The sequence below is a fragment of the Paracoccidioides lutzii genome (assembly GCF_000150705.2).
Source record: "Paracoccidioides lutzii Pb01 unplaced genomic scaffold supercont2.6, whole genome shotgun sequence".
Taxonomy (NCBI): domain Eukaryota; kingdom Fungi; phylum Ascomycota; class Eurotiomycetes; order Onygenales; family Ajellomycetaceae; genus Paracoccidioides; species Paracoccidioides lutzii.
Genome location: NW_015440952.1, coordinates 683410 through 709575, shown reverse-complemented (window position 1 = coordinate 709575; position 26166 = coordinate 683410). Strand labels below are relative to the sequence as shown.

Below are 26166 nucleotides of genomic sequence, written 5' to 3'. Positions count from 1 at the left end.
GAGTTTGCTTCCGTGGGCCCATGCATTCCAGGTATGATGGCAAGAATTGCTGGTGACAACGGTGATGTCATTGACGAGCCCAACGTCCCAGGGTCCCTCCAGATCATGGGGGAATTGGTGTTTCAGGGATATTTCAACAATCCACTCGCGACGTCTGCCACGTTTTCTAAAGATGGATGGTTTATCACCGGAGATACTGCCTTTATCGATGACTCTGGCTATTTTCACCTCTGCGGGCGAACGAAAGATCTCATAATAATAAACGGTGTTAACTACTATCCCCATGAGCTTGAAAATGCTATTGAAGAAGCCAATCTACCTGGGCTATCCCCTACATATACTGTGGTCTTCTCTCATCGTCCCTATGGTGCCTCAACCGAAAGAGTCGTGGTAGTGTACTCTCCAGCCCATAACCACAGGAGCCCCGAATGCTTTTCAGCATCATCCGACGCAATATCAAAAATTACTGCCAGATTATTCGGGGTAAGCCCATATCAAATAGTGCCCGTTGATATGAGATTGATCCCGAAGTCTACTCTTGGAAAAATCTCGCGGTCAAATATCGCTGCAGAATATCGCGCTGGCAAATACGATGCACATTACGAAATGGCAGCGGAAAGCATTAAGATATATCGTCGAACTCATCTAAGGCGCCCCACAAGTGAATCTCAAAGATCGATTGCTAAATTGTTCGCGGAGATGTTCCACACACCAATCTCAGAAATCGGAGTTGACACCAGCCTCCTTGACATGGGAGTGTCTTCTATCGAACTAATCGCTCTGAAAACCAAAGTACAAAAGATTCTCTGTCTGGATCAGGAAATACCGTTGATATCGGTGTTGTCGGACCCTACAGTCAACGGCATCGCAGAAGCAATATGTCAAATACAGCAGTCGAAGCAATACAATCCCGTCGTAAAACTTCATACCTCTGGCGACAAAAGTCCACTTTGGCTTGTTCATCCTGGTGTTGGGGAAGTCCTCGTTTTCCTGAATCTCGCCAAGTATATCAACGATCGCCCCCTGTATGCCCTTCGAGCCCGCGGATTCGAGGAAGGTGAAGTGTTTTTCAAAAATCTCAACGAAATATTCACAACGTACTTTCGACACATCAAGGAGATACAACCTCATGGACCCTATGCAATCGCAGGATATTCCTTTGGTGCGATGGTTGCTTTTGAAGTCGCTAAACTTCTCGAAGCAAATGGCGACAAAATCAGGTTCTTAGGTTCTTTTAACCTACCCCCGCATATCAAAGATCGTATGCGCCAGCTTGACTGGGTGGAAGCCGCTATCAACCTTTCCTATTTCTTAGATCTGATATCAGAAGACTATGCCCATGAAATATCGCCTAGCTTACATAAACTCTCTAACGACGAGGTTCTCGATCATATCATATCTTGTTCACCGCCGAATCGTTTGGCAGAGCTATCTCTAACCAAGAAGAAATTGAAAACCTGGATTTCCCTTGCCCACAAAATGCAGGAAGCTGCATTAGAGTATGAACCTTCCGGGTCCGTGTCCTGCATTGATATATTCCATGCTATACCTTTGAAACAAGCTGCGGCAAATCAGACGGATTGGGTCGATAATAAGTTGAGTAAATGGGCCGATTTCTCGCGGGAGTCACCTCGAATGCACCATGTGGATGGTGCCCACTATACGATGATGTCCCCGGAGAATATCTTCACGTTTCAAAAGACGCTTCAAAAAGCACTCTACGATCGTGGGCTTTGAATGCCGGAGTCAATGTATAGCATGACACATCCACCCAAGGTACCACTAAATACATTGTCGATGTCATACTTCTGTGAAGCCCGGCAACAACACTTTTGTATTTGTGACATGCTTAGTTTTCTATGTTATATTTCTCTCCTTCTTTGAATATCTCTCCAGTGATGGTTCTATCATTCAATCCACCATTCAAGTTCTCCGTATTTGTTCCTCAAATCTTTATTTACTTACTCCTGTTACTCCCTATTTTCTCCTTAATCAGCTCCTTTATCCATATTCGTCTCCTCTTGATATTCTTTTTCAGTATTCCACATCTATCACACATCTATCACTTGTTCAATGGGATATCAAGTTGCACAACCCGCAGTGATTATGAGGAGCTGAAGTAGTTTTATTCCATCTCGTCGTCTTTACGAGGCGGTGTGCAGACGAGGTTCCCTCTGCAGTCCATAGCAGTCCATAGCCTGGGTTATTGATAGGATGCTCTCCGGAAAATTACCTTGGAAGTTCATAGGCACTGCCAACTGTGCTGGTGTGGAATTAATTATATACCCCACTACTCATACACAGCAGTTTTTCACTGCTTATGAATTTTCACTTTGCGGCCTATCCCAGCTCATTTCATTCCTTATGTGACTTCTACGCTGACTTCTAATTCTCGGAGTCCATAGGATAGTCCTGGAACATCAATCAAATCACCCTTTCGACCTCTATTTAAGGCATGTATCAAATAGCTCTGTCACAAGGCATTTAAGTAATCCATAATAATTTTATCAATTCCCCCATGATTATCAGCTAGTCGTTTTTAATTAAATGAGAGGGTTTTGAGAGGTAGCTATATGTGATGAAGAAAAGTAAGTTCAATCCTCCAGCCAAAAACCTACTGGTATTATAAGCCAGAAAGATGGAAGATCAAATCAACTGATAATAATCATAATTGTTATCTACCAAAGGGAAACGTTACATATATCTGTGAAGCAATATTACCTTGATGATAGTGAATCCATAAACAGCCAAGGATATCCCGGCGCAAAAAAAAAAAAAAAAAAAAAAAAAAGGGCGATGGAATTATATACTCTCTCCCTCGAATTATATATCACCAATGTCTCACAGTAACCAGCACCTTTTCCTGTGAAGAAGGACTGCCACTCCCTTCACTCCCAGGGTAAAATGTACTCCGATCAATCCTATTCAGTAAACGCCAGACAATCTTCCGATTTAGCCCTTCGCGCACCGGTATTTTCTCCAGCGCATCCGTGCCATTGAAGTACTTGGTGAAAATAGGCCAATATTTTCGGAGAGCAGCATCGACATCATCACATTCATCCAGAGTTGCGGTGGGGGTAGGACTGTGGTTGGTATTGTCCATGTTGGTATTGTGCGACGCTTCGGGGAACTGGGAAAGAATTTCATCTAGCCAGTGGGATTCTAATGATGAGGCGCGATGAGGCCGCAGAATGAGAGAGGAGATGAGGGGCGAGCGCTTCTGCTTTTCGTGTTTTGTATTATTTTCTGGATTGGTGAATTTGTTCGGGATGGGGGTGGCATCGCCGCTGGCGTCACTATCGAGGGAGGATGAAGACGAGGAGTGGGAATCATTGTTTTCATCATCGTTGATATTAGTCCGACGATGTCGCTTTCCTTTATCATTTAGGTTTACTGATGAAGATTCATGTTCTTCCTCTTCATTATTCTTATTTTCTTTCTCCCTTTCCAGTGCTTCGTTCACAGCTTGCTTGATCTCCGGACTTACTCTAACCCATCCAAACGTTCGGAGTTGTGTGACCCAACCTCCTCTCAGCAACCATGCCAGAATGTCATAGTATGTCTCTTTGTGGTCCCTGCTAGGTATTAACCTGGAATATGGTTTAGGCGTGTCACTCAGAGCGTGAAGCATTTTCGGCAGACTGGGTAGGGTTGGGAATGCCGCTTCGTAAGCTTCGGTTGCTTGTGCAAGCTTGTTCAAATCGGCGTTGGGGGAAACTATATACGTATCCCGTCGGCTCAATGGAGGGACAGCTCGGGCTCTCCGCCAGTAGGCAAGGTGGCTCGCAAGCACCTGGATGTCACTCAGCGGAATTCCGGATTGGGCAGAAATCTGCGCAAATGATTTTGTTGGTTTGGAGGCGCGAATGTAATGCGCGAGTCGCGGGCCAAGTGGACCCACTGAACCCTCAATATCCTTCAATATCGTTGCTTCATCTGTTAGGAGAAGCAAGGCGAAATGCTTTGCTAATGTTTGGTTGGGAACATTTGTTTCCATACCGGTCACGTCGTCTGTAGCTGAAAGACTATTTGCTGTGGTCAGCCAGAGACCAGGATATGCTGTCTCTGTGGCAGCAGGGAGATAAGACGTCGAAGTTATGGGAGGAACCTGAAGAGACATTGTTGCTTCGGGTGTAAGCGTCACGGAGGCGATTCTGGAGTTTGCAATACTTGTATAGACTGTAGATATTGCTCGAGCAAGTGAAGACTTCGACAGCAGTTCCGAATAAAGTCCAGAAAGGGACAATTCTGGGTTTCAACGAGAGTTAGACAACTTTCGACTACCAGAATAAGGTAGATGAAGTGAGATTTTCATTACGTACTGTTTTCCCGGGCTTTCTCCTTGATATTAACAATCGTTTGAGCCTCTTTCCAGACGTAATCTACCCTCGCCTGTTCCGACTTCAACCCCTTCCCAAACTTCTTGATCACATTCTCATACTTCTCCCGTATCCGCAAACCATATTCCAACAATGGCGGATTTAATACGAAAACCACGTTGAACATCGTCATTGAACCTTTGTCACTCTCTTGTAATCGCTGAAGGCTATCGCCTTCCGCATTCACCTTATCCCCAGGAATGGGGTCATTTTTGCCATCTGTTTGCAGCGCTTGTATCGAGGATCCATCATCCCTCTTCTCATACCTCCTTTCATCACCATCTCTTAGATCTTGTTCCGTTGATGCCTCTTTTTTTCTCGTTCTCTTTTTCCTCTTCCGTTTCCGCCATGTCCCGTCCTCTCTCACAAAAACGGGCCATCCCACAAAAACAAGATCATTGACACCCACCTCGAATTTACGCTTATGCCATGCTGGAGATGGACTGAGTAATTTTTCCCATACGCTAGTCGGCAGCCCTAGTAAAGATTCCCACGGCGGTTGAAACAGCTCTCCCATAGCCGCTTCCCTACCGGCATCTGGTTGAGTATCCGGTTTAGCGTCGGGAGTTGCACTTCGTCGCGTAACTTGCAGAGAGGGTGAGGAACTATGCGCCCTTGAAGATGGTTGGCGGCTATCACTTAACCCGCCCCGTCCGCTGTGCTCGTTAGCTCCCCGGCCAATTAAGCTACTACCAGCAGAGGAATGACCGAGTTCATCATCATCAGAACTTGAGTTACCATCAGCACTTGATGGACTGGAGTCTGAGCTCTTGGCATTGTTTTTTGGACGAAAATTACGACGGGGCTTGTTGTTTATGATGGTAGATGGGCTTGGGGGGTAGTGGTACACAAAGCGCGGCCCGGCACGAGATTGGATGACGAGGATTATTGCTACCAGGCATGGGTCTGGGGGTCGTACAATTGAGGACATTTGTGTCTACATGGTCTGGATGGAAGCAGTGAAATTTGAATGATGCGCCAGGCGCGATCCCAAGTTGAGCTGTTCAAGCAATGAAAGCTCAGTATCAAACCCGAGATACATCTGCAACTCTCATGATATCATGGTAGGTTCTGTCGTTTTTCCAGTCCATTTAAAAAAAAAAAAAAAAAAAGCCCAGCAAATGCCTTAAGAAATCCCTCTTTGATGCTTTCTCTGTTATCAACGGAAGATTCATTAAACCAACTCATGCGGCACCGTAATAAGCGACGTTGATTCTGTTGGGCATGACCGCCCGGTAGCCGCACCACCTCACGTGATGTACGCGTCTATCAGTGAGCTGGCCAGTCCTCCCACCCACCAATGGAAGACCAACCATCCCAAACCATCCCACAGATTCTAGCTGAATCACCTGATTGTGACCACTGGATCATGTGACTTTTTTTACACTAATATATCGTTTACCGGAAATGGTTTGTTGTAAGGCTGAATTTACTATCCTGATCTCTCTGACTTTACCCAGTGCTTTACATTCCAGCTTCCATTAGCTATTCTTTTGTTAATTTGACTGGAGGCTACCATCTGATTTAAGGATTGAACCGTATTGAACATACGTTCTTGGGAGGAGATCAAGTCCAGCTCCCTTTAGGCCTCAGTGGGATTGTAATTCTTTCAAACATAACTGACAACTGCAGATATGTGATTTTCACAAGATGTATAATAACAGAACTGCTTCCCCCTTGCTTGATTTTGACAACTAATAACCGTTTTCTGTCAGATAACAAGCCTTCCCTGGTCCTAAATGAATTGTGCAGTAACTAAGTTGAAGGACAATTAGCGTGTCGTGTTCCACAAGTAAGCTGGTAGCTACGAAGAATTGTGTTTCTAAATTGCGGTCATCTATGTCTGTCTGATTTGTATGTCCTATGACCTTGAAAATTAGAGGTTGATAAGATGCCCATTCTTTTTAGCTATCCCGGCTTTGGCTTAGGTCTCAACAATCGAGCTGTATTTTTCTCCACTGTCATTTAGAGCTCATCACCCACCACTATTCTCCCCGCTTCGATATTCACGATACATGGCTAATTTTATCCACGACTAGCCCGGAAGATTACCCCAAAGAAATATGCCAGATATAAGGATCGTATTTTAGAGTCCTAGCAGGCCGTATCCCTTGTTACAACAACACAACAACAACATGAAATGAGACCGGGCGCCAATTTACGCGTCCGCCTGCCGCGTCTGATAGTATGGATTCAGAATTAAGGGCGAAACAAGCATTTTTTGCAAATTAGACCCTCAAAGATGAGGCAGAAATCATATGGAAGTGGTGATTTTCCTTTCTGCCTAGCTTAGTGAATTCCGTTAAGCAACCTGCCGCTGACGCCCAACGAATCGAATGGACAACAACTCCGCCCTATGCCCCATATAGATCGTACAACATGGATATACCCAATTCTGGCTCCGGTCGATATCCTGGAGCTTCTAAGCTAGACCATATCATGTAGATGGTTTCTTGCTCTCAGAAGCTGCTGTGGTAGAGGCACTGGCTTCCTCCCTTTTCTTCTTGTCTTCGTCGAATACCAGCCCCAGATTCTCAAAGCACTCTGGAGCCATTAAATTGCTTAAAGTAAAATATGTTAATTTTCAAATGATGGAAAAAGTCGGATATATAATGAGAAACAGAGGAAATGGAGAAAAGTAACATACTGATCCATGCGGCAAGACAAATAGGACTTGGCTAACTTGCGGCAAGTCTCATCATTCACACCACCTCCTTTCTTCAAGCATTGAAGATATGATGAAATGATAAATTTGCATTCTCCTGAAAGTCGAAAACAAAGGAGTCAGTAACCAAATATCAGTAACAGTCGCATCGATTCATGAATACATAGATCAGCACGTCAATCAAGTGACGGACATACCGTCATGATCAAGCGGAAAACTTCCACGCTCTGGCCTAAATAACCGGTAACAAAATGAAATTAGCAACCTTCACCCAACGCAGAGAAAACACTAAAGCATAAATCAAGTTTACATCCTCTCCCTGGCGGTATGTTATGGGCGCATTGTAAAGAGTCAGAATACACACGGTTTGGGTTTGATATTGACAGAACGACCACCGGGACTGCCAAAACTCATGGTTCAGATAGTATATGAAATAATTCGTCCCCCCTATATATAATATATGTATGCCAAAATAGGATACGGATATATGACAGGCAAGTCCGGCAGGTGAAGGTGATGGTTGAGTTGATATCAACCCCAATGCTTGTAGGCCAACTTTGCAGGAAATGTTCCCGGCTCCGCTGGAGCTCAATTGGAGCATGCAAACGCTGCAAACACCTGGCGGGAGATTTGAAATCGAGCCGTCAGCTGACCAATACCTAACGTTCCGCTCATCGTCTCGCTGCTTTACGGCAGACTGTGATATCCTTATCGCCAACCAGGTGTCGTCGGTTCGACTCCGACCCATGCTTTTGCTTGTTTTTGCTACTATTCAACCGCTGTGAATGCGGCGGCCAGGAAGGGCTCCGGAGTTGGCGTGGTTGTGCTGGTGCAGGAGACTACCCCCGCAGAGAACTGAGTTCTTAGTAGACAACCCCCCTCGATAGCCCCCTTAAGACCCTCTCTCGTACAATCTTCCATTTCATACGAACAGAGGGAGCGGAATACATATAGGGCTTCCCGTCCTCTCAGCCCTACTCAAGCTGCTACCAAACGAGGCAGACAGCCCATCGAGCCTCTAACTTGCTGCGCTTGAAGAATCTCAGTTGCATGATCTTAGGGTGAGTGTAGATGAATGTAGGTGAGTATGGGTGAGACGGTTGAACTCATGGGTGTTAGCGGGGTGAGTCAGGGAGGCATAACTCACCCTGCTCATCAAGTCTACTTGCACAGATATATTAATAAGACATAAACTACAGCTATTTAATGGTCCATCATTTTCATTTTCATTTTCCTTTCTTGATTCTTCGATTCTAAGAGATATCATGCAATCATCATGGATGGCATGCTCAGTGATAAGGTGAAAGAGCGACTACAAAGTGCCCGTGTCTCGAGGTTTTACAATATCATCTGCTTTCGAATAATTGCTCCAGCCACTGAGTTAAAACAAGAGAGAGCTGTCGTGGATTGGACAGTGTGAGTTGCAGATGAACGAAGTGAGATGATTTCTTACTAATTCAATGCGATAAAAATGAGCCTGGTCCTACTTCACAGACTCTTAAAGCTATTTGCTGAAAGTTTAATTGCATATCACACGACTCTTCCTTCTCTGGAATCTGTTTGCGATTTCTTTAACTACATTCCAGTCGTCGAAGTGGGAGCGCAAAACTGGTTGAACTCTCTCAAAAGGATATAAAGAAGGATGTTCTTGAGGTATCTTGTCTCTTATATTAATTTCTATTTCTATTTCTGCAATGCTAAATAGACCACAGTATATAAGAACTCAGCTAAGAGACAAGTACAACTTATCAACACGAATTCGAGAAAGATTCATGGTAACGCATTAAGACATCGAATATCTTTAAAATCATCTATTTGGTGATGATAATCATGATTCCGTGCTGCAAGAGATCAGATTGGAGCTGCACTCTCCCTCTTTGCTAGCTCGGGTGCTAGAGCGGGCGTCATTGTTGAATCAAGAAGTTACAGAAATTCAAATAAGTGGCCTCTACTACAGGGTATGAGATGAAAATGACCAGAAACTTAGTGAAAGCTCAACCTAACACTACTGAAGCATCTTACCTTCAATATCAAATGGACAGGAGGATCAGATGACGAAAAATGCTGGGTCACCCTTAATCCCGAGTTTTTAAAGGGGCTATCACTACCGGGATGATGAACTGTTGTACCTCCATAACCCCTACCATCTGCTAAATGATTCAAGTGGCTCATGTGCCTAGGCACAAAACCTGGTTTAACTCACACCCAGTGCTTGGATTGAAGGTTTATTTTGGGTGGGTGTTATTGGAATTATAGATGATGCATTCAGAGGAATCCCGGCGATCAACGAGCTGCTGGGAAAGCATCCACCAAGGGGCAAAGAGTCTTGGACACTTCAATGGAATGAAAATGTCGAGAACGGTCCCTTCTTTCGCATGGTTACCGTTAAAAGGACGTGACCCCGATCTTGCTTTAACCTTCTCATCACTACGACATAGCATCACATGTTTAGCGCAGCGTGATGGCTTCAAGGATCACATACGGATTCACGGTATTTGGAGCGAAATGGCGAACAAAATAAACCGCATGTCATTCCCTTAAATCCAGTCGAATCAAGCTAACAAAAGCTTTCAGCAAATACGTGACAGCTGCCCGGAATCAGGGCCTCAATCATAAAAACCCGGCAGACTTTGTAAAATATCAGTCACAGCTTAAGTCTCTGGATATGCAAGCTTTATTTTAAGATCTTAAGCAAGCCAGAGTACGAATGCCAAGACATGGAACGAAGTATGGCTCATCATCGAGATCAAAATGTTCCTCTAAACCTCAATGCCAAGGTCATTGCTGAGTTTGAGCGTGATGAGGAAATCATCTCAATCAACGAAAATATTGTTGATTTGACCAGGCGGCTCGCAGGCAAGCCAGATGAATAATCTGGAATTGAAATCTGAGCGGTCAATATTGTACAATACCAAGGCAAAAAAACTTTGATCAAAGATAGAGGATTTCATCATTAGCTGGTGGAACGCTAGCTATGATGAATACATGGCAGGAAATGAGTTCAATGAGAAGGGTACAAGGACCCTCTTCTATATCTACACCAAGTATAAATCCGAGACAGAGCTACTTGAAGGAAAATCTCTTCAAAAAGACCTCGCTTGATAGTGAGATTGGCAGACAGTGTCTTCAGGATATGGTGAATCTCTGCATGTCAGCAGAGAGAGTTTCATATTATCCTGGACTATCACCAGTTGATGGGCTATGTGTTGTGTGTTCTATACCAATGTCCAGCTTGGTTCTAATACAATACGCTATTTACCAGCTGCTGACGTTATTTAGTATCTCTCTGCAGGACCGCGCAAAACATATTCTGCAGTGTCGAAGAAAATCGTTGAATGCCACGTCTTATCAGCAGCAATATTGAAATGGTAGAAGAGCTCTTTGATGAGTTAGTCGTACATTTCTCGAGTTTTGTTATTTTTGTGCGGCCTTTTTCAACAACGAAGCAGGCTGGACCCAGCACTGTCAGCATCATCTGTACAATCTACAACTTCGATGCGGTCTACTTACATTTCACTACGCACTTGTTGCTCACTGATTCTGTCCGTTCTGCTCAGGCGATGATACCGAGCCATCAGGAACACGATATAAACAATGGATGAAAAATGCGACACTTTTGATTCATATTGACAACAAGCATCTGGATAAGCTGAGATTCGAGAAAGTAATTGCCTGTCCTTACCCCTGTCGTCGTGACGCGAGATATATAGGCGTAACAGGTCTTAAGCGCCATATCTACGATGTACACTCTCTCAGGGAATCTCGATCTAATTGTGTCTCGAGAAAGAGAAAATGAGATTTAAGTGATGATTGTTCCCAGGTGGATGAAGCACAGCTTGTCAGCAACCTTGACGCCTCAACCGACAACCTCATGAATTTCGAGGATCTACCCATAGCAATGATTGCAAATACGCTGGAAGAACCAGACGAGAACCTGAAGAATAGCGTATTAGATGTGACATCTAGCAAGAGGGACATTGTAGAGAGAGAATGAGAGAGAGATGAAAAGCGCCAAAAAAAAGATTGAGAGATGGGATATGACGCTTTCTTGCGAAAGCGTTAAAGGGAGTCATTTTTGGAGGCTATCGCAAAAATGATGATGGATGGTTGATTAGGTGACTGAGGGAAGCATTGAATTGTTTCCTTCAGATGATTTGATGAGCCAAAGTTGTGCATGATCCGTATTCTATGACAGTCTAAATCTATCCTGCAGCAAAAGTTGTCTTTCAACAAAATTTACGTCGACGTAACTATGCCAGCGCAATCGATTAGGCAAGGTTGTAACATAGGCCCCCCATGTCAGCCCAGAACATCTTGCTAAGCTTCTTCTTATCCTTAGTTAGGCGTAAGCATCTCCACGTTGTAGCACTCATCCTCCAAAGGTCCGTCCACCCGTCCAACCAGAGACCTCATCAGAGAATCCAACGCGCCGCCACATTTGCATCTTTCTGTGCGTTCGAACTATCGCGTGCGTACTTTAGAACCGATCTACCGTCACGTTCTGGAGGTTTTCGAGCCGGTCCAGGGGCGTGGTTGTGCATGCATACAAGGTTCTAACTGGTCTAATCTTATGGTGTCATGCGGGAACTCCATCGCGTTGGAACCTCAGTTGGTCTGAGCTAAGATAACGGATTTCTGAGCATAGATATTGGGCCGAGCTTCTTATTAGGAAACTCTGTTCCAATTAATTGGAGCCAAAAGGACGGCGTTGTGCCATGGTAAAATAATTTTTGGTAGTAGGTTTGAAAATAGAATTTCAAGTGGGGTGCCCCGATTTCCCTGACTGGGGCCTTGTAGCTACATAGCTAGCTAGCTTTGTCAACTGCTTATCTGATGTCACGCAACCCATAGTTAGAGAAGTCACAATTCGCTGTAATCTTGATCGTATTCTGGATGTTTAGCTTAATTAGCTTGAAGGAATTTAGATTTCGGAGGTGTCTAGTTGAGAGGGTGTTTTAATAGCTCCCACGGTTCTACATCAATACGAAGCTACATACTGTTTTTCCCCGCTTGAGATAAGATTTTCGATAGAGATCAAGCGCTGATATTTATTGAGAACTTTCTTGTGCAACTTGGAAAAGCTCGGACTGAAGTGTTTGCAATAAAGCTTTGCCTCCATTACGCTTTGCGGCTATTCGAAATTTAGCCACTGCTATCCAGCTCTCCATCGCGCATGATCGTGGTTTGCTTTTTATACGCCATGAATATCGGTGGTTAGCGATCCAATGGCACCTGCTACTCAATTTTTATGGCCTCGGAGCCGGACTGTTTTTGACTGGCAGAAATTGGTCTGCCGGTCCAAATTCAGCGTTGCATGGGAACGCGTGAAACAGGCACCAGTCCTGTGTGTGTGGGTGAATGATTTTCAGCATTCGATTTTTCTCGGTGAGAGACGTTTACGCAAACATATAGTCTGCCTTGCAAGCAATTAACAGAACCTGCTTTCATCTTCTTATCACTTTTCCTGACTCTAGAGCTCTCACAGCAGAAAAGCTCTCATAGAACCATCATTCAGGGTTGATACAGTCTTATAAGTTGTCTGGAGTTCCTGATAGTTGATGATGCCGTTTTTCTAGTACTTGCTGATTTGAGTCTCGAGGCTTGAACGCTAGAAGCTGCTTGTCTGACAGTATTCCTTTCAATTGTATCTAGTTGATTTCTTGCTGTCACTGTCAAATTCACCGCTGGGCCTTCCGCGATCAATTCAACATCTTGCATTGGAGTGATACAGTCTTCATCCCTGAGTGTCTCAAGTATTTGAGATTTATATCCATAGCGATCGCGTTTTCGAGCCTGGAGCAGAGCTGCACGTGACATTTGTCGATCAGAAGACTGATATATCAATTCCATAAAGTGAAATCTGAGACAATGTACCAGTTCAGCCATTTCATCGACCATGCGTGCGTCAGGCTTTGGCCCGATTATGTTTTGTTACCAGGTCGCCATCGTTCTTTAGGTCGGATGTTTTTTCCACATTTTCTTTGTGATAAATTACCATCTTGGATCAGTTAGCTATCTATCCTGGGGATTCTGGTGCCGGTTGAATGCCTCAGGTCTGTGCACAACTTTCTGGTACTTGCTCTACTAGATGGTCTCAAGCAATGAAGAGACAACGGCAAAATATAATGGCAAAGAAAAAAAGAAAATGGCAGGTTGGCCGAAGGTTGGAACCATAGTAAGCTAACCACTGAAGGCCCCAAGTGCCCAAAAAAATTAAAAAAAATAAAAAATTAAAAAAAATAAAAAATAAAATAAAAAATAAAAAATATTAACAAATCTTACAAAAATAAATCCTCCGCTGGGTCGGAGTCGAACCGACGACACCTGGATAGCGATTAGATATTACAGTCCAGTGCCATAAACCAACTAGACGACCAGCGGCTGATTGCTGAAAACTCTGTATTTCTATTAATGTATATTCCAGTCAAGAACTGTTTTAAAACTGGGAAATTTCTTTCTCGTTAGAAAGTGTAAAAGAATATACCTTGCTTTTAACACAACCCGACAACGTCACAATAACATCATATCCACTAAGAAAAGTTCAGACCAACAAACGGATGAAAGCTGCGGCGAGCGGGGTAGCATAACTAGTTGAAAAGGATATAACTATGGGATGATTTAGACTATTAAATGGAGGAAACCATCTTTACCGCTTTGCACACCGCACCCGTTATTATCACCATTCTAGATAAATATATATCAGCGCAGAACAGAACAGCTACTTTTCCAGGAACAATAACATAATTTCGTGCTTTCAATTCGCTATTTGACGGAAATGCCGATGTCAGTACAATAACTCGTTTTACCTTGATTGATATGCCATCGTTAGAATCCATACCAGGCCCCTGTTGCGGGACCAGTTATCGGATAAGCACCATTGCATACGCTCTCTTTAAAAGCTAAATGGAAAGAAAAGCATCGCAGTAACAAACATATACACAGGAAGCTCGACGGAAGCTGCCAATGCGGTGGCGTAGAATTTACTGTCGACTCGCACACACCGGTTCCCTACCAACTATGCGCCTGTAGTATCTGTCGCAAGGTGGGCGGGTACAGCGGCAGCGTGAACCTGGGAGGAATCGCAGACTCCCTCAAAATACACAAGGGAGAAGAGTTAATTAAGTGCGTCTCTGCTTCCTTTGTTGCATATCTACGTGTTATCCCAATAGATTACGCATCTCCCGTGTGCTGTTATAATGCTGCAAGCCAACCACACACGTCTCACATATACGCAATACACGCTAGGAAGTACACCGCAATCAAAGACCGCGGCACCCCGCGCGAGGAACTCTGCAGTTCACAACGCAGCTTCTGCTCAAACTGCAGCACAATGTTGTGGCTCTGGGATCACCATTGGCCGGAATTGATTCACCCATTCGCATCCGCGATTGATACGGAGCTGCCCGTGCCCAAGGAGATGGTGTGTATACTTGCGGACTCGAAGCCGCAGTGGGTACGCTGGCCAGAGGGGAAGAAGAGTGTGCATCAGCATTATGGTGGGGATAGTTTGGAGGGGTATCACAAGAAGAAGGGCTTGTGGGTGGAATAGGGACTATAAACTACGGATAACTAATATTAGGAGATGGGATAAGAGATAAAATGTAATGTTTTATTGCTTTTTAAAAGCGAGGTTGGACTATCTAAAGCCACAGACGTGACTCAATGGCAAAGCTGCGACTGAAGAAGCTTACAGGCGTTAACGGGAAATCTTATATGGAAACTGTTAGCAAGGTTCGAGCCACTGCAAACCGAACATCAAATGATATCGTGGGTGTACGAGTGTGGATCAGTTCTCCAAGATGATAGTTGATCTTCAAAGTAAAAACTCGGTAAGAACACAGCGAAAATAAGAGTTCATCAAGTGGATTTGGATTGGACAGCAAATTTGAAGTAGTAAGGAAACAGCATACATACCAAATATCATACGAGGCTGAACTACAGGCACTTCGTATGGTGGTCACTAGAATGGCGTTAAAAAATATTAGTGACAATGAATACTAAGCAAAGCATGCTAATACTTCCAACGGAAATTGCAAATAACAGCGGATAGTCTAGAGTCAGGCTTTGAGCCCATCAGTCAGCTTCGATTTCGGATAGAAGTTGCCCAATAGGAAAGAAGGGTGGTTTGGACATACCTCATTAAATCAGAATTTTCAGTGCAAGTACGTTCATACCCCAAACACAATGGTGCCGGGTTCAAACAGTGTGAATATGGTTCATCATACAAAAGACGAAAGCCGCGTGTAGTGTCCTCGAAAAATACACAACAATGGGAGGGGTTTATAAAAGATCGAAAAAATAGAATTTACCTAAAGCATTCACGTTAGTTTATATTTATTTTCCAGAGGCATTACCATTGGTACCGATGCAAGTGGCGGTATCATAATAATCAGCTGACGAATTCTCAACAAGCAATCCAACGATTCCATCACCCGCAGAGTTTGTACGCTCTGCTTGTATTGGATGAGGAGCGAAGAATGCGGTTCTGTCCGCCCGTTCGTTCAAGTCTTCTTCATAAGAATGGAATAGTTGGGAGCAAAATGGGCTAGAATGGTTTGAGAGACCAAGAGCATACCTAATGTCAGGGTAGACGTTAGCAATGTTGTTTAGACCGGTATAAACTAGATACTTTGAATTGAAGCAGTGGTAGGTATGAGGTATAATCAGACAAGGCTGAAACTTGTAAATCGACAGTTTCCACATGATAACTTAAGTTTGAGGAATGCCTTTCGCATGTCATAGGGTCATCATAGAAGGGAGGGGTGAATTCATGGGGAAGCAGCAAGGTATAACATGAACTGGAACAGCGTTTCCAAACGTACCTTTTTACATAGGTGGTTTAGGTGTGACCAACCACAGAGGTATTGATATGTGAGATATAATGGAAGCCAATGCACAAAAAACCCTAATAACCGACGGGTTAGTCAATCACCAATGACCATGAGCGTGACAATTATATAGGCAAGCGGAGAGCATATCAGAGAGGTTTTCTAATAGCAATATTGGCATCCGTCACGATGAAATAGGATTTGGATTGTTCATGTTATAAGGAGAGTCATCATTGAATGGGCGCTGGTGATTGCGAGTGTTGAAGCTTACCTAGCTGGTCATTAAAACTATCATGGCAATGGCTACAGCCCCATCAAGAACGCCATTCTCAATCCAGACCAGTAGCTCCGGGAAAAGACTCGGAAAAGACCTGCTGGACTGAGATGAATGTTGTGCGATGGAAGACGAAATATTTTTCGGTTCTGGAAAAACGAAAAACAAAAATATTAGAAAGAATTTTTTTGGGAAGACGCTAGTTATACGGGAGGCCGGTAGAGACCATATGTGCACATTCATTCTCTCGTAACCTTTTTAGTAATAATAAAGTGTCCTGGTAACTATTTAAAAATATATTATTCTAGCCCACATCAATGCTGCCCACTTATAGATCAACCTATCAGCCAGAATTATCTCAAAAGTACCGTTTGCTGATCCTTAATAGCTGGCGTAACGCACTTTAGATAGGAAAATATAAAAAAAATGAGATCTCACCAAACCTTTGCATCGGTTCCAAGTTGATAGTGGCTTGTGAACACCTAGATTAGAAGTTTTAAAAAGGCCTGCTTTCCTTGTTCCTGTTGTCATACATGCAGGGAAAAGGAGATTGAATACTGTATTACCTTCGGTTACTCTGGCATACATCCGATGATCGACTTTTCAAGCGAAGGTCAGGGGCGAAATAGCCAGGGTGGTCAACTTTATATGGACATTTGCAGGAAATGGAAAAATGACTTTTCTCCAATTTGTATTGTGACCATCGTGACTAAGCGATTCCCTAATAAACTATTGTGATATCAAGGCATGGTTGGGGGGGAACAAAAGTGGGAGGGTAAAAGATGGATAACAGTGGCATAAACAGGACTTATAATACAAACCCATGCATTCACTTCCCATGAGCCATTAGGCTGTATACAACCATGGCCTATTTTAGAATTTGAGAGACAAACCAGCGTAAGCCGCGGATATCATTAAAACATATTGACTAAATGTAAAAGAACAAACAGTAGGAAAAGAGAAGAAAACACCAGATACCGTCTGTCTAACTTAGCAAGTTGCGTCATCTCCACGAAATTTAACTTTCAAGCCTCCTTTCAGATCAATACCTTTACAGCAGGACAGCTAGACCAAGCACACCAGCTACGCCAGCAATGCCGCCCAGAATGGCACCTGCTGGCCTGGCTGGAGCATTTCCATTTGGTTGAGCGCTTGAGGTCGGTTTGGCGCCAGTCGTTGTTGCGGCGTTGCCAGTTGCTGTGGGACCAGTGTCGGTGGGAACTGCAGTAGCTAGCTGAGAGGCCTTAGAACTGAGGAACATCTTAGCATTATCGGGAAGGCCGGTGTACCAGGCCGGAGGGTTGCCGTCCTTGACATCGCTGATGAGGGAGTCGAAGTAGCCGCTGAGGTTAGTGCCGGTAGGCTGAGGAACGGCGGTAATGAGGACGGACATAACATCTGATGGGATGCTGGCGAGGATGGTTGCAAATGAGTCGATGTTGCCTTTCACTTGTGAGACGATACCGGCGCCGATGGAGTTACTGTGTTTTCGGGAGAATTAGTTTTCTGGCTCTTTCTCTTTTTCCTCTTCTAGATTACATATATATTTGTTAGGGGGAAATATGGAAGGATATGCATACAGTTCGTCTTGAAGATCACGGCCAGCAACCTCGTCAGCTACGACAAAAGACGAGGTGAGAGCCAGGATGGTGAGGAGTTTGAATTGCATGATGAAGGGTATGTAGTGTGTGGTTCTGGGGATGTGAAGGATAATGAAGATTTTCCTGGAGTTAACTTGGGTATGAATGAAGCTGGTGGGTAATTTTTGCAGAAAGGAGAAATTGGCTGACGGGTGACTGGCCTGATATATTATATATCTGCTCACGCCCTATGTAAGCAAAGCAACACAACGCGACCGGCAACGCACCCCTGACAGTGTTCCGTCAGGTCTCAAGGCTAGCAGTGCCAATTTGACTTAGGGGTTACGAAGTTCGCAAAATCGCACAATAATCGCTGCAAAAACGTTTTAAAGTATAGTTCCAAGGGTCTGAGGCTGGGGCTTAGACCGCTGCTCCAAGACGCGCAGAAAGAAATCGTCTGCATTTTAGTGCTGTGGCAGATCAGCAAGCCTATCAACCTTAGCGAATCTCTTATTGTAAGAAGAACTCGTCCTCTTTGGCGTCTTGGACAGTTGGCTTGGCTATCGACGGCGGCAGCCACTAGGACGAATCCTGGGCAGTCCTGGAACAATTTTTTCCTGGGCACATTTTTTCTTCAGATCCGATTGGGGATTGGGATCTGTGGCTTTTAAAACTGCGTCGTGGCAGGTTTGCAAGGTCAGTCTCTTTTGCCATTCATCAATTCGAGACCTGCTGGTTTTCTGCTTGGCTATTAGGCAATGATGGCGCCAACAATTATAATAGCACAGTATAACAACCAAAACCAAATTTACCTTCTTGTGTTTATTGAGGATTCAACAGTGCTTCAGCAGGATCGATTCATTGTCATCATTGTTATAACTTCTTCAGCATCTCTTTGTTATATGCTGCTGGCTGGGTGAAGCTCAGATGTGGCCGATAATCCTCATTTTCTGATCATTTTCTCAAGTCATGGATGCCCATAGACTTGATACAAATAAGCCATCGAGGTTATTCTCCAAGGACTTTACGGTAGATAGCAGCTCAGGCTGGGGATTGAGGATTTCAAGAGCTCGTCCAACCAACTAACTACCCCTCCGTAGTTTCTTGAGAAAATCATGAGGCTGACGCGGATTGATCGAGATTTGCATGCCCGCAGACAGTGGGCAATGGCACGTCTTCAGCTGTAGAAAGTGGATGCTGGACAAATGTTTTTATTTGGATTTTATTCTGATTTTGGGGAATACTCCAAGCTTTTCAGCTGTTCCTTGTAATAATAGTTTTACGTGTTGATATGTTCAAAACATCAACTCCACCTCAGCCACACTCACAACAGAGCCACATTTCCGCCTGTTAGCATTTCACTTGTGACAAACTTAAAAGTAGAAGATGAACACATTATACAGACTATGAATCCCGAAGGAGTCTTCCCTGCTTGTGGGATAAAATGCTTAATCACAATCCATCAGCCCTAGCTATATGTTAACTGCCTTACATGTGCAGCAGTAGTGAAGACTTTTTTTGCAGGATAGAAGGCTATTAATTTTAGTAACGCTCACCTAAAATTAACTAACTCTGACCCAATTAGCAGATCTTTAGCCGAACCGCAGTTTAGTAACTCACATCAAGCTATATGTATTGCACATGTCCAGAACTCTAGCTGAGTGGGATCCTGCAAAGGTTGGCTTGACCGGGATGTTCTGAGAATAGAATCGTGTCATATCCATGCTAGCTCGCCGCATGACCTTAATTTTGGACTGGAATAGTATCACAATGTTATTCAAATATGGTTGGCTTGCCTCCGTGAAATGAGAACCAAGGTCCTTTATTTTTTCTTCTTATTTTCTGGTCCCGCCCTGTTTGTTTGATAATGTGTCCCTTTTTTATCTCCTTGCAACACTGAGGGTGCTGAGCACAATCGATATTGACATACCTACTCGAAGCAAAGGAATCTCCCTCAAAATTCCAAGGATGCTAGCGATGAACTATAGTTGTGCTTGTCTCGATAAAGAGAAAATGGAATCTCTCGAGAAAGAATTCCTCTCAGAGTCGATGCAGATATTTTGAGGAGAGAAACTCCTGCGATCAGCTAAATTGGCCTATTTGAAATCATCAGGCTTGAATACACCGTTAGTCTGCTGTACAAAGAACCCAGCGAGTGTCCTCGCGAGCAAAGAGCACATTAACATTCTGGCGATGTTTGCCGTTTTCGAAATTCTTCAGCGGGACAACTTGACAGGACCATACGGCCACGCCCGAAGCTTTTAAAGAGTCCCACTGGTAAGAAGATAATGCGCTGAACTGAGATTGGAGACAATGTTCTTGTCTTTGTCTATGCAATGAACCGCCAGAGAGAACGGCCAACAAAGAAAACGGAAAAGGAATATCATTATAAACATCAAACAAGAAATGGGATACATGTTTGCTAGTTCAATTTGTTTTCATAACAAAAAGGATGAGCTGGCACAGTTTAGAGTTGATTATTTCATACGGACGTCATTTACTCTCCGTAGTTGCCCCCCGTTTGCAACTTCCAACTCATATGACGTTTGTGGGGGTAATTGGTGGGCAAACAAAACCTCCTTCTAAACACTCAAAAAAAAAACATTTTCATTGCAATCAGGATAGGAACTTCAATTCTGTATTTTAATTTTCACATTTTAGTTTCTTAAGGAATCAAAGGGAAAGCAGATACTGCCCGCCCTTCTGGTAGTCATTCTTATTTCCTCCAGAACACTAACCATGGCCGCCTCCTCAACGAAATTCAAGCTTAACACAGGCGCCTCTATCCCTGCCATTGGCCTGGGTACCTGGCAAGACCAGGAAGCACAGGAGAAAGCAGTCCTGATCGCTTTGGAAGCTGGATATCGTCATATCGATACAGCTGCAATGTACGGGACTCACCCCTTCAAATCATCTTCCATTGCCCATATCCAGAACCATCTCTAAAGTTGACACTGTCATACACTCTATCTATATCTTCTCAGTTACGGAACAGAGGCTGCCATTGGACGCGCATTAAAGAAAAGTAGAGTTTCGAGGGAGGAGATCTTTATCACGTCAAAGTTGTGGAATAATAAGCATCACCCAGACGATGTCGAGTCAGCCATCGACAAGTCGTTGAAAGACCTAGGGGTCAGCTACGTGGATCTATATCTCATGCATTGGCCCGTCGCTTTTGCTCGTGGGGATGCGAAGTTCCCAAAGGACGGGCAGGGGAATCCGAAGACGGAGAACAATGATTATGTTGATGTATGTTCGCTTCTTGAATTGAGTTTTCTGTGATTTCCCGGCTTTAATTCGGATAGGAAGTTAATCCGTGAACAACGAAAAACACAATAAAGACGTACAAAGCTATGGAAAATCTTCAAAAATCCGGTAAAGCCAAAGCCATTGGCGTCTCCAACTTTTCCAAGGCGGAGGTGGGACGGCTGCTAAAAGAAGCTTCCATTGTGCCCGCCGTGCACCAGCTGGAACTTCATCCGTGGCTGCAACAGAAGGAATTTGTGAAATTCCTGGCCGATAGGGGGATACATGTCACGCAGTATTCGTCACTAGGGAACCAGAATGATATATACAATCATGAGTCTGTGGGGAGAATGATTGATGACCCTGTTGTCAAGGAGGTAGCGGAGAAGACCGGGAAGACGACTGCACAGGTTTCATTGGGTATGTGCGGTTTTTTTAAATTTTCCTTTTTCTCCTGTCTTGCTGACGTTGACGGGATTTGTGTTTCCACTCCTTTTTGACAGCATGGGGAATTGCACACGGCCATTCTGTGCTTGTCAAGTCCAAGACGCCGGACCGCATTAAGCAGAACCTGCAGGGGGATTTTTGTCTTGATCAGGAAGATGTCAAGAAGATTGACGGGATCGATAAGAAGCGCCGTTTTAATGATTCGAGTGAGGATTTCGGCTTTGACTTCTTCGCCGATTTGGATGGAAAGCAGAAGTAGGTTGTGGAAGGGGGCATGTTGCTGGTCACGTCATCGACTGATTTATATACGGATGGGGTTGTATAATTTAACTAGCATGACAATATTAGATCACCGAAAATTTTCGGTTGCAGTTCCACTTCATTTTCCATCCAATAACAACATTCTCTCTGCTCTCATCTCCCAACAACCTTACGAAACCATGATTGCCCACTGATCTTTTCGTTAAATATACTGCTGCTTGAATTCAGGCAGGCTGGAACTCTTTACGACTGCCAAAGATAATGATCTATAGTCCGGCTAACTGAGGGATTTATGCCCCTCGCTCTCTCCTCTATCAACTTCCCTCTTAAAGTATTTCGGGTTTGTAATATTTCTGGTATACCTCCAGATCAAACTTCCCATCCGTCAACTCCGCACTATCCGGGTCCCCACGCCAGACGAACGTCCGGCATTCGAACCCGCTCTGCTCTGTCGTCGACCCGCCATCATCGGTGAAGTCGGCGACACAGCGGTGCCATGTGTAAGCGCTCGACTCATACTGCTCTAGCAAAGCGAACTGTACTGGGTGTTCGACTAAATAGAGTGCGCCGGAGATTTCATCGACGTTCTCCTTTCCACCTCTACTTTCATTACCACTGCTCTTGTTGCTGCTGCTGTCGTTGCTGCTAGGAATGAGAGTTGGGTAAATTCCCCACATCTTCATCTTGTAGTTTTTGAGCCGTGCAGGACGGAGAGGAGGTGGTCGACGGGGTGAGCCCACGACGTATTGGAGAACATCCAGGTCCATGAGTGAGCCGTAGACGAAGAGGTAGGTTGGTTTCCATGATGGGTGGGCAGTGGGGCCATCCCAGGAAGTTTCTAGGGAGCTAGTAGTTTGGTGGGGGCCTGTTGTGGGCGGTGGCTCATTATTGTTGACTGGACCCTCCATGGTCAGGAATGGTAATTATGTAGTGGGAAGGGTGCTGGAATGGGTTGCCGAGATGCTGGGAGGGATTGACAAATACGTTTTCTGCCCGGCTAAATACACTCCACAAGAATACACTATTCTAAATCAAACATAGCGTATACACAGCCGTACACCCAAAATAACCAGTGTTCCAATGCAGTCAAGCATGTGCCCAACTGCACACAGATCAGGGAATGGGGCCTTGGGGGTCTTGGGGGTATGGGTATATGGGGCACGGCCGCGGCTGGGGGAACTATACAGAGGGCGCCTACACGCACTCGGATGGAAGAACAGGAACATGATATGATGGTGAATAAACACCTCATAGTCGCCTCCCGTTTGCTGCTGAGCAGCATACAGTCTACATGACAGATGCCGGGCGGGCTGCAGCGGTGCTAGTCACCCGTCTGCAGCCCCCGTAGCCCCTGAAGAATCCTCAAGAAAATGAGCCGCCACCCTAACCTCCACCCTGCGTTCCCCAGGGCGGAGAAATCGAACTGTCTGGAAATCCCCACTACGAGATCACTTCACAGGCGAGAAACCTTTTTATTTTTTTTTTTATTATTTTTTTTTTTTTTGGATATTTTGGGGGATGATTTTGAAGAGTATTTCAGATAAATTTTATTAGTAATAGTGAATTGATGGGTTGGGCACATGCTGCCTTACATTGGATTATTTTGGGTGTTCGGCTGTGTATAACGCTATGTTTGATTTAAGAATAGGGTATTTTTGTGGAGTGTATTTGGCTGGGCAGAAAGCGTATTTGTCAGTCCCTGTTTACCTTGGCTCTGGTTCGCCGGAGGCAAATAGACTCTAAGCCACAGTTGGAGATCTTTGGTATGATGTCCTGTTCCTGGCATTATTTCTTTATTAAGATCTGGATATCTAATTAAGTTAGAAGCCAGGCTTCAACCTTTTGTACACCAGACATTGCACTGTATGCCCGGCTATTGGGTTCCAACAACTAAGTTTATGAGAGAGCATGGATTAATCATATTCTCCACAAATGCTGACCAAAGGGGGCCAATCCTGCAGCTAGGTCTAAGATTCCATCGAACAAGCCTGTCATCTTCAGGCTGGGTTATGTAAGTAGATGGCACAGAATAGGACATGAAACTTTCAAATACACATGCATCTTCACAGAATTGGGACTGTTTTTTTTTTTTTTTTCCCTTTCTATCTCTATAGATTTTTCTTGCCATTTTTTCCCCTATTGCGAATTGGTTGCATTCTCGTGCATTGAGGTGGGAAGTTCGCTTGGGGATCGGGGAAGGGAATGGGAAGAAGTATATGACGACTAGTGCAAAGTAACATACCGTAACTACGGAGAAGTCACTCTAACCTTGAGCTCGGCCAAAGCCATAGCTTAACTTCGACAATAAAGTTCAGAGCTCTTCTTCCACTCCATTTCCGGTTGTTGAACCCCGCAAATAGCCAATGCCAATGCCCGAGTGTCCGTAACGTTGCTTCGCCACGTTTGAAAACACTCCTTTCAGGTCTGCTTCTGAATAGTTAGCCTTCCTGGTTGACTGGTTGGCTGAACTTCGAATTGCGTGCACCCTTGGTGGAACCATATATTTCAGGCCAGCGCATCGTTGAAGTTCAATTTCTGTCATTTCAATTACATTGATTTCGTTTGATATACTGCCTGCTTTTTGCCATTTCACAGTTACATATAACTACCACCCAGCAGTTACCACCCAGCAGCTTTCGTCTGAGCTAAATGAGCAGCCCTGCCAATCTTCAGTGGAACCCTAGTGCTTGGGGGGTTTCTCGGCGGGTGGTGGCTTCTTATGTGCTGGACTGGGTATTAATACTGTACGTTCCCAACCCCCCCCCAAACCAACAGTGGAATGTTTCAAAATGGAGATGTAGAATCTTACTGAATTCCTGGACATAGGTTAGCTGTCGCTTCGGGCCGCATTTTTAAATCCGTAGAACCAAACAGAAACCCATTCTCACTCACAGACCCGAGCATATCCTATCCATTTACCGCCAAGGAAGCCGTTTCTTCCAGGGTGCTGGTCCTGATTAGCGTTTTTGTTCCCGCAATTACCATTCTTATACTGAGCCTTCTTCTTATCCCCGGGCTCACAGCGGGAAAACATGTGCCCGCCTCATTAGCATGGCGGCGCAAATTATGGGAGTGGAATGCTGGATGGATGGGGTTGGGTCTTGCAATCGGAGGGGCGTATGCGGCTACAGAAGCATTGAAAGTTATCTGCGGGAAACCAAGGCCCGATCTGATCAATCGCTGTAACCCCGATATACCCAAAATTGCAGTTAATATAGTTGGAGGGCTGGGGAGAAGACTCAGGGGCGCACCGCTTCTAGTTTCATATAATATCTGCCAGAATAAAACGACAAGACTCACCAGAGATGGTTTCTTGAGCTTCCCTAGCGGGCATGCTTCCAGTATGTCCAGAATTCCCCTGTCTACAATCCTTCCCCACAATAACCAAGATATGCAACCATACCGACAATAACCTCCCTCATAGTCTCCTTTGCCGGCCTAACATACCTAACCCTCTGGCTCTGTGCAAAACTCTCCATTTCAATCCCCTACCTCTCCCCACGTCCCTACACCCAGGATACCCGGGAAACCGCCTTCTCAGTCGACAGCAACTACATCCCAAACTCTCCCTGCTCCGACGTCCTATATCCCAGGTCCTCCTATCCTCCCAACCTAAAGAATAAATCCTCCCCTACCCCACTCCGAAACCAATCCGCAGCCCCACCAATCTACCTTCTCCTCGTCGCCGCGGCACCCATCGTTGCCGCTGCATATATATCATCCACCCGCTGGTTCGACAACCGCCATTTCGGCTTCGATATCCTCTTTGGCGCCCTGATGGGGATTTCTTTCGCCTGGTTGGGGTTCCGCTGGTATCATCTGCCGTTGAGTTCGGGCGGTGGGGGATGGGCTTGGGGCGCACGCAGTCCCGAACGCGCATTCTATGTGGGGATCGGGGTTAATGGGTATGCCGGGGGTGAGGTCGAGAAAGCGGGTGATGTGTTTCCTCTGCAACCGGATAGTGCGAATGAATTGGTTCATAGGGTGGAGAGTAATGTTTGAGGAAAGGAAAGTATGAAGGCGGATTGTTTGTTCTCGTTTTCGCCTTTATACCGTTGATTTTCCTGTTGGTGGTTCGGAAAGGTATGGCGGCGTTTTTCGGCTGTCTATTCATGCTTAATTACGCTCCATTGATAGAGTTTTATGATTTCTATATACCTTTTGTGGTTGATTTATATACCTTATGATTGATATATCTCTATCTCGGGTTCTCTATTTCCAGAGCCAATCTGTTCTCTCTATTCCGGTTTATGTTGAGAAATGTGAAGAAACAAGGATTTATGTCTCTTATCTCCATAAACTTAAAACGGTATCATATAAAAACCGCGCTGGGTTGGGATATCAAAAAGCGATTCAAGTTCCCACTAATCCTTAAAAATATTCAGAACAAGAACCAACACCAAGGCAACGTATAATATGACATACCTTTCTCAAAATGGAAATAAAGAGGGGCCGGAACGCCCCCAAGCCATGAGATAGAGAGATA

The 26166-nt window shown here is 44.6% G+C and overlaps 10 protein-coding genes and 1 non-coding gene across 11 annotated transcripts; 5 read left to right on the top strand and 6 right to left on the bottom strand.

Moving 5' to 3' along the window:
* Window positions 1-36: 36 nt before the first annotated feature.
* Window positions 37-1737, top strand: PAAG_02813 (hypothetical protein; the record flags this gene model as incomplete). The annotated part of the gene is made up of 1 exon (XM_002795291.2): window positions 37-1737. One exon carries the CDS (start codon window positions 37-39, stop codon window positions 1735-1737), a length of 1701 nt encoding a protein of 566 aa, XP_002795337.2.
* A 1093-nt stretch (window positions 1738-2830) lies between these two features.
* On the bottom strand, window positions 2831-5310 carry PAAG_02812 (hypothetical protein; the record flags this gene model as incomplete). The annotated part of the gene is made up of 2 exons (XM_015844760.1): window positions 2831-4248; window positions 4323-5310. The coding sequence occupies 2 exons, from the start codon at window positions 5308-5310 to the stop codon at window positions 2831-2833; spliced, it is 2406 nt and encodes an 801-aa protein (XP_015701838.1).
* Window positions 5311-6816: 1506 nt separating this feature from the next.
* On the bottom strand, window positions 6817-7458 carry PAAG_02811 (Cytochrome c oxidase assembly protein COX19; the record flags this gene model as incomplete). The annotated part of the gene is made up of 4 exons (XM_002795289.2): window positions 6817-6940; window positions 7027-7141; window positions 7242-7276; window positions 7409-7458. 4 exons carry the CDS (start codon window positions 7456-7458, stop codon window positions 6817-6819), a joined length of 324 nt encoding a protein of 107 aa, XP_002795335.1.
* Window positions 7459-8320: 862 nt separating this feature from the next.
* Window positions 8321-11038, top strand: PAAG_02810 (hypothetical protein; the record flags this gene model as incomplete). Its single annotated transcript, XM_015844759.1, has 9 exons — window positions 8321-8460; window positions 8631-8697; window positions 8750-8819; window positions 8929-9002; window positions 9059-9129; window positions 9254-9439; window positions 9483-9535; window positions 10602-10786; window positions 10865-11038. 9 exons carry the CDS (start codon window positions 8321-8323, stop codon window positions 11036-11038), a joined length of 1020 nt encoding a protein of 339 aa, XP_015701837.1.
* A 1517-nt stretch (window positions 11039-12555) lies between these two features.
* On the bottom strand, window positions 12556-12942 carry PAAG_02809 (hypothetical protein; the record flags this gene model as incomplete). Its single annotated transcript, XM_015844758.1, has 2 exons — window positions 12556-12876; window positions 12919-12942. 2 exons carry the CDS (start codon window positions 12940-12942, stop codon window positions 12556-12558), a joined length of 345 nt encoding a protein of 114 aa, XP_015701836.1.
* A 396-nt stretch (window positions 12943-13338) lies between these two features.
* On the bottom strand, window positions 13339-13425 carry PAAG_11553. The gene has a single exon. It is a non-coding gene; the product is annotated as a tRNA-Tyr (tRNA).
* Window positions 13426-14374: 949 nt separating this feature from the next.
* On the top strand, window positions 14375-14593 carry PAAG_02808 (DUF636 domain-containing protein; the record flags this gene model as incomplete). Its single annotated transcript, XM_002795286.2, has 1 exon — window positions 14375-14593. One exon carries the CDS (start codon window positions 14375-14377, stop codon window positions 14591-14593), a length of 219 nt encoding a protein of 72 aa, XP_002795332.1.
* A 2604-nt stretch (window positions 14594-17197) lies between these two features.
* On the bottom strand, window positions 17198-17815 carry PAAG_02807 (hypothetical protein; the record flags this gene model as incomplete). Its single annotated transcript, XM_002795285.2, has 2 exons — window positions 17198-17627; window positions 17727-17815. 2 exons carry the CDS (start codon window positions 17813-17815, stop codon window positions 17198-17200), a joined length of 519 nt encoding a protein of 172 aa, XP_002795331.1.
* A 2650-nt stretch (window positions 17816-20465) lies between these two features.
* Window positions 20466-21678, top strand: PAAG_02806 (aldehyde reductase; the record flags this gene model as incomplete). Its single annotated transcript, XM_002795284.1, has 4 exons — window positions 20466-20614; window positions 20711-20975; window positions 21068-21392; window positions 21476-21678. 4 exons carry the CDS (start codon window positions 20466-20468, stop codon window positions 21676-21678), a joined length of 942 nt encoding a protein of 313 aa, XP_002795330.1.
* Window positions 21679-22006: 328 nt separating this feature from the next.
* Window positions 22007-22588, bottom strand: PAAG_02805 (hypothetical protein; the record flags this gene model as incomplete). Its single annotated transcript, XM_002795283.2, has 1 exon — window positions 22007-22588. One exon carries the CDS (start codon window positions 22586-22588, stop codon window positions 22007-22009), a length of 582 nt encoding a protein of 193 aa, XP_002795329.1.
* Window positions 22589-24329: 1741 nt separating this feature from the next.
* Window positions 24330-25682, top strand: PAAG_02804 (PAP2 domain-containing protein; the record flags this gene model as incomplete). Its single annotated transcript, XM_002795282.2, has 3 exons — window positions 24330-24424; window positions 24507-25021; window positions 25105-25682. The coding sequence occupies 3 exons, from the start codon at window positions 24330-24332 to the stop codon at window positions 25680-25682; spliced, it is 1188 nt and encodes a 395-aa protein (XP_002795328.1).
* Window positions 25683-26166: the final 484 nt, after the last annotated feature.